This window comes from Lemur catta, chromosome 1 (assembly GCF_020740605.2).
Source record: "Lemur catta isolate mLemCat1 chromosome 1, mLemCat1.pri, whole genome shotgun sequence".
Lineage (NCBI taxonomy): Eukaryota > Metazoa > Chordata > Mammalia > Primates > Lemuridae > Lemur > Lemur catta.
In genome coordinates this window covers 179,736,812-179,748,850 of record NC_059128.1, presented here as the reverse complement: position 1 = coordinate 179,748,850, position 12,039 = coordinate 179,736,812, and the positions used below count along the sequence as shown (strand labels likewise).

The 12,039-nt window shown below is 35.3% G+C and overlaps 1 protein-coding gene across 4 annotated transcripts in view; it reads left to right on the top strand.

The window, feature by feature from the left end:
- The window catches only part of HLTF (helicase like transcription factor), a 53,546-nt gene that overhangs the window by 28,412 nt on the left and 13,095 nt on the right, over positions 1-12,039 (top strand). For all 4 annotated transcript variants that reach the window (XM_045539429.1, XM_045539433.1, XM_045539430.1 and 1 more), the window contains exons 14-18: positions 1,888-1,985; positions 6,277-6,420; positions 7,423-7,561; positions 8,400-8,535; positions 10,339-10,518. In XM_045539429.1, coding sequence (XP_045395385.1) covers positions 1,888-1,985; positions 6,277-6,420; positions 7,423-7,561; positions 8,400-8,535; positions 10,339-10,518 — 697 coding nt within the window. The remainder of the gene's footprint in view (positions 1-1,887; positions 1,986-6,276; positions 6,421-7,422; positions 7,562-8,399; positions 8,536-10,338; positions 10,519-12,039) is intronic.

Below are 12,039 nucleotides of genomic sequence, written 5' to 3'. Positions count from 1 at the left end.
TTTAGCAGCTGGTTTATATTTTTGTTAAAATCAGGGAAACATGCATCTCTGGGCTAGCTTCTGTTCATAACTGGACTGAAATTTTAGCACTCCAGCCAGATATTCTAATGTAATTCTTCTTTTGTCTTTTAAGGTAATGCTAAATAACATTTAAGTGTTATTTACATTAGTTTCAGACCTGTGCTAGCTAGTGAGATTTCCCCCTCTCCCTTTTACTACTCTAGCAATGCTGGACTCTTTTCAGAAGTGGAATAGGGGGGTAAGGGGGGTACAGAAGGTTCTGCTTGCAATCTAGAATCGAGTTTTGTCATCCCCACCCAGCAACTATTTCAAAGCAAGGAGTTGTTCTGAGACATTTTTTGTGTCACCTCAGCCAGAAATGAGGGGTGGTAGTAATATCCAGTCATAATTGTTTTATTTCATTGGAAACAGCTTCGATAGATAAAGGGTCTCTGTAATTTAATAGCAAATATTAGAACAGTAGAAAACTGATGTGGCAAAGGTTTCTTACAAGAATTTTGTAAGCTTTACATATTCTGATTTGTACAGTGATAATTTATCATTTTGGGAAAGGTTGGCATAGAATTTGTTGTAACTTGCTTAAGGAACATGGTTTATTAATTTCATATATTTTTCAAGATAGAACAAAGCATTCATTAATCCTTTGGTAAGCCTCAGGAATCTTCTTGTGAAGCCTTTTGTATCTCCCCCAAAATAATGGTATTGTTAGTATTTTGACCTGAAGTTATTTTTCTCTTATATCAATTAAAATATCTTATGAAACCTTAAATTCAATTTTATTTATAACTAAGGACCAATTTTACCTTTGGTCACCTTCAATTTTAATTTTGAAATTAGTGTGAAAGTAGAATTTTTTAAAACCCTAGAAATTTGCATTTTAACTGAGTTTACTGGGGAGGCTCTCTGTTGACAAAGATATCAGCTCTAGGATTTATTTAAAGAATTTTTATTATAAGTACATTAGCTACCTATTACTGTGTAACAAATTATCCTAAAACTTAGCCATTTAAAACCAGACATTTGTCATCTCACACATTTTATTAGGGTTAGGAGTCTGGGAGTAGCTTAGCTGGATGGTTATGGCTAATGGTCTCATGAGTTTATAGTCAAATTGTCCTTTGAGGCTGCATCTGAACACTCAACTTAGGGAGGATCCATTTCCAAGTTCACTCACATGGTTGTCAATAGACCTTGTTGCTTGTTGGCTGTTAACTCTAGTCCTCAGGTCCTCACAATGTATATCCTTCCATAAGCTGTCTGAGTGTCCTCACAACATGGCAGCTGGCTCCCCTCAGAGTGAGTAATCAGAGAGAGAGAGAGAGAGAAAAGGGAGAGAGTACATGTGCACACATCCAATATGGAAACTTCATCTTTTATAAGCTAATCTCAGAGATGACATACCATCATTTCTTCTATATCCTGTTGGTCATGTAGACCAATCCTGGTGTATGGGAGGGGATTACACAAGGTTGCGAATATTAGGAAGTAGAGCTCATTGGGGCCATCTTGGAGTCTGGTTACCACATTGAGTATAATACTGAGTCAGAAAATTGCATAAAGCACATTGTTCATCTCAATGAATGGCTGTGAATATCAAGAGATATTACAGACTTCCTCCTGATGTCCCTTCCCTCTCACAATCCTCTGGCTCTTCCCATAGGTAATTCCTATCTGGATGTTTACTTAGAGCAACAAGGTAAAATCCAACTCCTGTTATTTTATCATGGTTAGAAACAACTCCATCTACTTCATTTTAATTCTTCCTAATTTCTCTCTTCATGGAGGCACATTATTGTCATCCCCTTATTGACATGTATATTTCAGAGAAAACAGCTAAAGGCTGTGTCAATGATTGATTTCTTTTAGGAGCATCTGCAGCAGAAGGTTCAAAGAAGACTGATGCTGAACGGAGACCAAGAACAACACTGATCATCTGTCCACTTTCTGTATTAAGCAACTGGATTGTAAGTCTTTACGGCCCTTTAAAAATGCAATATAATTCATCTTTTTTTATATAAAGTATTCTGTTGAAGTCACTCATTGGGAGAAATATGCTTGGTCATCATTTTGTATCTAAGTTCAAATAATTATTAGGTGAGTTAGGTTATAATTGCTGAATTGAAGTAATTTTTCTTTGAAGATTTATGATAGAGAAAGTAAAGAAACATCAATTGCTATGTGAGATTTGGTTTATATTTCTGCCTTTGCCATTTTTTCCCCCCAAGGTGGGAAAGGTATATAGTTTAAGACTCTACCTTATTTACAAACTGACTAGTAGAACTCCCTTTTCTAAAACCTCCACTAACAATAGCTTCTTTTTTTTTTCTTTTTTTGAGACAGAGTCTTGCTCTGTTGCCCGGGCTGGAGTGAGTGCCGTGGCATCAGCCTAGCTCACAGCAACCTCAAACTCCTGGGCTCAAGCCATCCTACTGCCTCAGCCTCCCCAGTAGCTGGGATTACAGGCATGCGCCACCATGCCCGGCTAATTTTTTCTATATATATATTTTAGTTGGCCAGATAATTTCTTTCTATTTTTAGTAGAGACGAACTCCTGACCTTGAGCAATCCACCCACCTCGGCCTCCCAGAGTGCTAGGATTACAGGCGTGAGCCACCACGCCCGGCCCCATCAATAGCTTATTTTTATCACAGTATGTAAAATTTAGTGAGCTCCTATGTACTTGATTTGTCCTTAAACTCTTTTCACAGATTTTTCTCGTTTAATCCTCACAGCTATTCTCATTTTCCAGGCAACCAAATTGAAACACAAGTTAAGTATTAATAACTTGCTGTTGTCATCCAGCTAATAAATGATGGAGCTTGGGTATAGTCTCCAACATTTTGACTGTAGGGCCTATGCTTTAAAGGCTACCCACCAGAAAATTTTGTTTTTTTCCCCCCAGATTACTTTTCTGTTGTAAAACATTAACATTGGAATGGAACCTCTTTATATATGTAAGGAGCAGCCTGGTTGTTTCCTTTCCAATTCAAGCTTCAAGCTTCATGTCATGAAATAATGACTCTCTGGAAGCATTGTGAACATAGGGACCACTGGATGTGAACTTTCATTCTTGCCACCTCTGAGGTTATCTGTATCTCTCCTGGCCATTCCTTCTCTTATCTCAGAGGAGGAAGAGGTCCTACTCTTTGTAAAACCAGTACCTCAGTTGGGTTCCATTTTTTCTTGCCTTTGCTTTTTACCTGTTCTTTTGTCCCCTCACCTGGTTATTCAGTCTCTTCCCATTGGCTCTTTCATGGTACATATTCAGATCTTTTTCATTTTAAAATACTTTCTCTTGCTGTGCACCTTTCAGTTGCTGCTACTCTGCTTTCCTTCACTTACCTCTCAGGGGTTAATTTCTACTTTGTGCTTTTATTTAATAACTCCTGAATTCATTGTAATCTGGCTTCTGCCACCAGTTCTCTGAATTGCTTTGGAAAAGTTTACTCATGATAGTCTGTCAAATTCAGTGGCCACTTCTTGATTTTTATGTAGGCTTTTCTTTTTGACTTTGTGTATTTCTTATGTATCGACTTCATGTATTTCTTCTTGGCTTTTGATAGCCTTGCATTCTATGACATGACTTATTTTTTTAATGTAAGCTTTTGGTTTATTTATTTTACAAAAAGAAATTACACCTTCTGATTAGTGTATAATTTTTCATCTTAGGACCAGAATGAGTTTTAGTGGTCTCTTGCTCTTTTTTCTAATTCCAACAAAACTGTGCTCTTTTTATGTGTGGTTTGTTGCAGGAAGGGCAATACATGGGTACTTGAATGGCAGTTTTAGGGTCAGGTCTAGAAGTATTAATGGAGGTATAAACAATAGAGTTGTGATTCTTTAAGGGCTTAGGGTATGCGGTGGTGTGTTTTTAAAATGGGTAATCAGTATTTCACAAAATTTTACATTCGGAAAACAAAACAAAAGTTGTTTAGGTAATGTAAACTTCAGAAAGGAAACCTTGGCAAAATCTTGCCTCCTGAAATTATGCAAAAACTGAATTGAAAGGAACAAGGGATTGTTGGGCATATAGGGGTTCATGATCAAGAATTAGAATTTCACAATCTATCATTAAGTTACTCTCTCCTTAGCTCCTAAGTAAATGACCTAGCATTCTAAAGAGCAGCTAGAACTAACTCATCTTTCCTTTTTTGTCTTTAAATAAGGAAAAGAATCCAGTTTAAGGAGTAAGGCCTGGGTACTAATCCACCACATACTGGTGGATATTTAGATGTTATTTAACTTCTCTGAGAATAACACCTATCTCATTTTCTGTTGAGAGGATATATGTACACACATACACAGCTTAGCCTAACAGTGTATGCAGAAATGCAGTAACTATAGTTGTCTTCCTTTTTTCTCCAGAAAGGTTGACTTTTTTCTATTCTAAGTCTAATCGTTTCACAAATATGCTCTGTTTCATTTCAAGGCCCCTCATTGATTCTGTTTTCTCATATTGGTTTCTTTCCCATGCTGGATTCTAATCGTTTTTCTCTACCAGACTTCTTAAAAATATTCTTTGCATTTTCACCTTTACTATTTCATGTTTAGTTCTCTCTTCAGTCCACAGTAGTTGGGTTTTTGGTTCTACCCACTGTAGAGGCTCCCTTTGCAGCGACCCTCAGATCTCACTGTTGACATGTCCAGTGAGCTCCTCTTTTCTTTTCCTCTGCCCTGAATATATTATTCATTTATTACTCTTTTTGCTGTATCTTATTTCATAAGCCATCTCTAAACCTTTTTGTAAATGGGAGGAATGAACATAAATTACAAATTAAAAATCAACCTTGTTTTCCTTCCTGAAACTTTGATGTTCTTTGGCCTGCCCTCCCAGGCCATATCTTTTATGTTTGCTACCATAAATTTCTGACCACTGTTTCTCTGCCTTTGTTCTGGTTCCTATTAAATCTGCCCTTTTTTCTTTAAATAATGGAATTTTATTTCTTAAACTATTATGAAAAACTTTAGTGAGGTCTCCATTTACTCATCAAGATTCAAGAATCACCAAAAATCTGCCACATATGCTTTCTTTTTCCTTTGCTGAAATATTTTTAATTATACCCCAGACATCATGTCATTTCTCCCAATAAAAATAGAAGCCTGCTCTTTAAATATTGTTATTCTATAGCCTCTGTCCCTGACCTCCTTTGCTCACTGTATGTGTTCTTAGGAAATCTCATTCATTCCTATACCTTTACATGCTGTCTGCTATTAACTTCCTACACTTCTTGCATACACTTATGGGTAATTGTTTACATTCTCCTATTATATTTTTCCAGTCAAGTATTCTGTAGTGACCAAAAATGATACATGTCTAAAATATTCATTATCTCTTTCTCACCTTTATGCCTGCTTTCCCCTTGTTTTTAAAACTTCCCTATATCTTTATCACACAGTTTTTCTAGGCAGTCATTTGAAGTGTCTGGGCATCTTTGCCTTCTCCCTTTTCTTTGTATCCCATTTTTAATTAGTCCCCAAGTCCCTATCAGTCCCACTTTTTTAGTATCTTTCTTTCACACCAGTCCTTTCCATTCTGTTCCTCCTTGTGTCATTCTGGTTAAGGGCTTCATCATCTCTACCCTAAGAACTTCACAGCTATGTCTCCCTGGTGTCTTCTCTCTCCAATCTAAACATAACATTTTTTTCTGCTCAAAATCTCTCCAGGTCTGTTGTTTTCATGATTAAAAAAGAAATTCACGGATTTAAAACTGGTCATGTCCTCAAGAAGGTCAGGGATAATTTTTTGTTTTTCCTTTTTAGCTGTATCACTCTTGTGGTTCATGTCTGGCAAACAGGAGGCCTACAATAAATGAATGAGAGAAAGTGGGTGCAGCTTGAATCTCTGCCTACATCCTTGAAAATTGTAGTAGCTATTCTTTTACTGGTTAATCTTGATATTATTAAGTCTACTAACAAATTGGGAGCGTTAAAGAGTCTCTTAATTAAATTATATTTTTAAAAAACTACAGTTTAAAGAATTTGTATTTTTTCCACCTAAAAATGAGCTACTCATTGGTAGGGTCAAGCAAAATTTATATAATGTATTATTACTATGTATGTGTCATTTTTCCTGACAATATAATAATAATTAATATTATAATTGTCATTATTTTAGTTTAGATCACAGGAAACTTGGTTTCATGTAATTTTAGTAGCTTGATTTGTGACACCACTGCCAGGACAGTACTTTTTGTATACATATTAAGCCTGACACTAACCTGCTTGTTATTAAAAATATTTCTAATTTTCTTTTAGGACCAGTTTGGACAACATATAAAATCAGATGTGCACTTGAATTTTTATGTTTATTATGGTCCTGATCGTATTAGAGACCCAGCCTTACTCTCAAAGCAGGATATTGTTTTGACTACATACAACATTTTAACTCATGACTATGGAGTAAGTATAGTGATACTTGGTGATTTTTAAAGTTGAATTTAAGAATTATGCTCCAGGTTTCTAAAGTGTTCAAAAATTCAGGCTACTCTGCCTTTTTTCTTCCTAAATACTTAATAATACATAGAAAATAAGTAGGAATGTTTTTTAACACTTTGCAAAAGGTTGCAACTTCTTTAGATACTAATTTAGGAATATTTTGATTTAGAACATTTTAAATTAAGATTTTAAATTTGGATTGTGACTAATTATATAAAGCAAATTGTAAATGAACTTTATTTTCTCTTTTAATATTCTGGAAAATTATTTTCTATCATGATTTGATTAATTAATATCTCAGTTTGAAAGTAGGCTTTTCTTTATAGCTGTAATTCATGAGTTTTGTAACTCTTTTCAGAGTCTAGTTGTTGTTTACCTGTCCAGTTCAGTTAAAACTTCTTGAAAAGTACCTTTTTCTCAAAATTTGAGTCTTCTGGTAAGAACATTACCTTTTATATAAAAGAAGGTAATTGTGAATTGTGCTGCTATAAACACTCGAAGTGAAGTATCACAAAGGGAAAAACAAATACCACATGTACTCACCATTAAATTGGTACTAAATGATCAAAAAAAAAGATAATGCTGTTGTATTCAAATAAATCTTACAACTGACAGTTTTTATATCACTGTATTTTAATCTGAGGCACAATATAGTTCAGTATATTGAATAGTGAGTCAGTTGGAGAGCTAGATTGCTTGGGTTTGAATGTTAGCTCTGCCACTTCCTAGCTGTGGTGCTTTGGGCAACATACTTAGTACCTTGTACTTCAGTTTTCTCATATGTAAAAGGGTAACAACTTGTACTCATTTTATAAATTTTTGAGTATTCTATAATTTATGTAGTGCTTAAAGCGGTGGCTAGCACATAGTAAGTGTTGATATAAAAAATATGATAGTTTAGCAAATTGTGTTAAGTACTATTTTACTTACCTGTATTTTTTAATTCATATGAAATGTTTATTTCAGACTAAAGGTAATAGTCCGTTACACAGCATAAGGTGGCTAAGAGTGATCCTGGATGAAGGACATGCCATACGAAATCCAAATGCTCAGCAGACAAAAGCTGTACTTGATTTAGAAGCAGAAAGAAGATGGGTATTAACAGGTAATCATAGTATTAAGCTTTTTAAAAAATTAATTCTCCAAAATGTATCATTAAATAAGTCAGTGAGGTAACTTTGTAAATTTCAAGTGGTTATAAAGTATATCCCTAAATTAATCATAGAAATCATTTAATAAAATGTTTTGACTTGTTATTCGTAATTGCCCATGATAAAACAACATTCTAATTATAGTTAATTTATGAAACAATCACTAGACTTATTCATCAGCCTTGGAGATTGAGTAGACACTCTAATCCTGATTTCTCTATTGCCTATCTTGGAGCCTGTTTTCTACTCATGACACTTTTACTAGAAGGTGGAGAAAAGTATATAAACTTAAATTAGTTGTTTTTTCCTTCTTGCTAGTGCTACTGCTTCAAAAACCAAATAATGGTCAGGTATGCACCTTTAGTCCCAGCTATTTGGGAGGCTGAAGTGGGAGGATCACTGAGAATTCCAGGCTGCAGTGTACTATGATCATGCCTGTGAATAGCCAGTGCACTCTAGCCTTGGCAACATAGCAAGACCCCATCTCTTTTAAAAAAATAAAAATTAAAAAAAAAATACAAACCAAATAAGCAAATGTATTTGATAAAGAGAAAGTTGAATTTACTGGGTCTGTGGTCTTTTTCTTTTTTAGTATGGCACATGAGAGCTAAAAATTAGAGCAAAACTGTATTCTGAGATGTGTATGTGTTTAACAAAGGATTCGAGTCACAGCTTCATCATGGTATGCCTGGTACAGAGTGCCCGTTTTCAACTGTTACCTTTTCTGGGCCATATGGATGTTCTTATTGGATACTCAAGTTAAAGAGTATAACATTTTCTTGTTATTTTTAGGTACTCCAATTCAGAATTCTTTAAAGGACTTGTGGTCTCTTCTTTCCTTTTTAAAACTTAAACCATTTCTTGATAGAGAATGGTGGCATAGAACAATACAGCGTCCTGTCACAATGGGAGATGAAGGAGGACTTAGGTAAGTAATATCAGACAGCCGTTTAATATTAACTGCAAATAACTTAGCAGCTTGAACCAGTGGCCACTTTCATTACTATTTTAACTTGACTCTTGACTTTCCTCTCCAAAAGGTGTTTACGGCTTAATGCCTTTGTCTCTCAAAACCTAGTAATTCTTGTTTGAGGAGGCAAAGATTTCTAATTACCAATCACTATCTTTCTCCTGATTTTAACCAAACTGAAAGAAAAGGCAGAATTTTATGGCCTTGGTGTGTTGCTATTACCCCCAAAGCCACTATTAACAGATTCAAAAGTGATAGGAAAAACTTTATATCCTTTGTGAGGATCCAATATGCATTAAATTTTCATAATTTATCTTGCATAGCTTTATTGGGGTGATTGAATGATGTTATGTACAGTGGTCTCAACAAAAGTTTTATAAGAGAGAAAGTTTTCTATGATTATTTCTGGTGGAGATAAAAGTTGAGAACATAAATTAAAACTCAGCTTGGTGATAGCCATTTTGTGAGGTGCTAGGCTAACGTGGTTTGAGTTTCTTATATAGAGCAGTGCTTTTTACACTGAGGATTTGGGATCCATTAGTGTGTTGTGAAATCATTATAAGGGTGATAGCCAGCATTAAAAAAGAAAATGAAATAAAAGATAAAATAACAGAATGCATCATACATAGGAAGTATTGTTTTGTGAAATGTTTGTTTCTGTTTATATAAGTTTGCTAGATAAAGTAAAAATGTGTTTCTTAGTATGGGTTATAATGAAAAAGTTTCAAAAGCCACTAACCAAGTTGGCAATGCTGTCCACTTGAAGTTAAGAAATTGAATTTATATTTCGATGTTAGGAAAAACATTTTCTTACAATATTTTTTTTTTTTTTTTTTTTTGAGACAGCGTCTCGCTTTGTTGCCCGGGCTAGAGTGAGTGAGTGCCGTGGCGTCAGCCTAGCTCACAGCAACCTCAAACTCCTGGGCTTAAGCGATCCTACTGCCTCAGCCTCCCGAGTAGCTGGGACTACAGGCATGCGCCACTATGCCCGGCTAATTTTTGCTATATATATTTTAGTTGGCCAGATAATTTCTTTCTATTGTTTTAGTAGAGATGGGGTCTCGCTCTTGCTCAGGCTGGTCTCGAACTCCTGACCTTGAGCGATCCACCCGCCTCAGCCTCCCAGAGTGCTAGGATTACAGGCATGAGCCACCGTGCCCGGCCTTTCTTAAAATATTGATATGCCTCCTTTTCTCTGAAACTGAGAAGGAAATGTAAAGATGATGGAACTAGAAGTCATTTCCCCCTCTTGTGAATTCTCATAGCACATTTTTATTTGGGGAGCACTCATTACTTTATAAAAATTATTTATGTACCTTTGATTTTCATCTCACAGAAGGTAGGCTCTTACTCATGTTTGTATTCTTACAACATTTAATATAGTGCCTTGCACTTAATGTGTGCTCAGTAAGAATTTGAGTGTTGACTATTGGGTGATGTAGTTGATGGAGCATTTGAGAAGGAAAAGGGTTAATGATTAGAACAAAAATGGGGAGAAGAGTTTAAGAAAATAAGGACAAAGAAGATTAAACTTTGACAGGTATTGAGTCAAGGGGAAATTTCAATGCATATGTGGTAATAATTTTCTGTTTGTGGAATACTGCTGTGACTATCAGATTGGATAAAATCTCAAATAAGGGATTTTTTAAAAAACCTTTATTAAGGATATAAAACACTATAAATTAAAACATTATTTATTGTTCTTATTGTATCAACTTACATAGAAATAAGTTATATAACTGATTGTTTTATCCTGACTAGGCGTTTACAGTGCCTAATTAAAAATATTACACTTAGAAGAACAAAGACAAGCAAAATTAAAGGAAAACCTGTTTTGGAGTTACCGGAACGTAAAGTATTTGTTCAGCACATTACACTTTCAGATGAAGAGAGAAAGATTTATCAATCCGTGAAAAATGAAGGCAGAGCTACTATTGGAAGGTATGGAGAAAGAAAGCCACGTTAGAAAATAATTTTTTTCTTTTTTTTCTTTGTTTCTTATTAACTGAGTAACATTTTTTAGATGTGTTAGCAATAAAATCCAAAGTATATTGAAAGATAATTTGCTTCTGTGATTTACCATATTTTTTACAAATTAATGGTTGAAATGAATGAAATATTAGTGTAATTCACCAGGTAAGTAATTCCTTATGTTAGGGAAAAATTAAGTTTACATATAATAGCAAGTTCTTAATTGCTAGTTAGAAGACCTTGCTTGTTCCTGTTTCCAACACTGTGTGGAAATCTGGGAATAGGAGCTGGTAAAGTAGATTTTTAAAGATTAGAGATTGGTAGGTGAGACATTCTAGTCCAAGCAAGAGCAGGTTTGATGTGAATGCCCACAGCAACCAGAATGAATAGGAGACAAGCAAAGGCAGAATAGGTTTGTGAGACTCTTCGAAACACGGAACTTCAAACAAAAATCCTTGCCCTCAAGAAGTTTATATTTTAATGGGAAGAAATAGACAATTAAAAAAGCATAGATTAAGTTTTATGGAAAAAAACCAAAGGGGATGGGGGTGTGCTGAAGCTGTTTTAATAGGATATTGGGGAAAGACCTCACCAGAAGGTGATATGTGAGCAAGATCTAAAGATTAGGATTGAGGGGTGTTTCAGGCAGAGGAAATAGCAAGTATAAAAGCCCCCAGTTGGGAGCATGCCTGGTGAGTTTGAAGAAGAGCAAAGAGGCAAGTGTGGCTGGATAATATGAGCAAGAAGGGAAATAGTCATGGTATCAGAGAGGTCTTGAAGTGGGGTAGGTGATGATTGTGTGAGACATTATGGCATATTTCAAGGATTTTAGCTTTTACTTTTTATGAGCTAGTAAGCCTTCAAGGGTTTTGAACCAGGTGAGTGACATAATCTAATTTATATTTTGAAAGGATCGCTCTGGCTACTATGTTCAGATTTAGATTGTTGGAATAAAGCCAAAGTAAGAGATAATGGTGGTTTTTACCGTAATAGGTAGTGATGAAGGAGGTGAGAAATGGTTGAATTCTGTTACATTTTGAAGGTAGAGCCAACAGAACTTGCCAGTTGATACAGTATGGGATGTGAGAGAGAGGAGTCAAAAGGTAATGTGAAGGTTTTTCACCCAAGTAACTGGGAGTATGGAATTGCTGTTTACAGAGATAAGGTCTATGGGAAGAGCAGAGTTTTTTCAGGTAAGATTAGAAGCTCAGTTTTGGACACATTAATGATCATGAGACGCCTATGAAATTTCCAAATGGAGATGTCAAATAGTCAGTTGGATAGGAGAGTAGAGTTCATGGTACTATTCTTGGTTTGATATATAAGTTTGAAAATCACCCTTGTGTAGATGGTAAGTAAAGCCATAAGACTGAAAGATGTCACCAAAGCAGTGAGTAAAGTAAAAGAAAAGGTCTAACAGAGAAGACAAGAGTGGCTGGTAAAGTAGGAGAAAGCCTCTACTCCAATATTTGGTACATGATAGGCACTCAG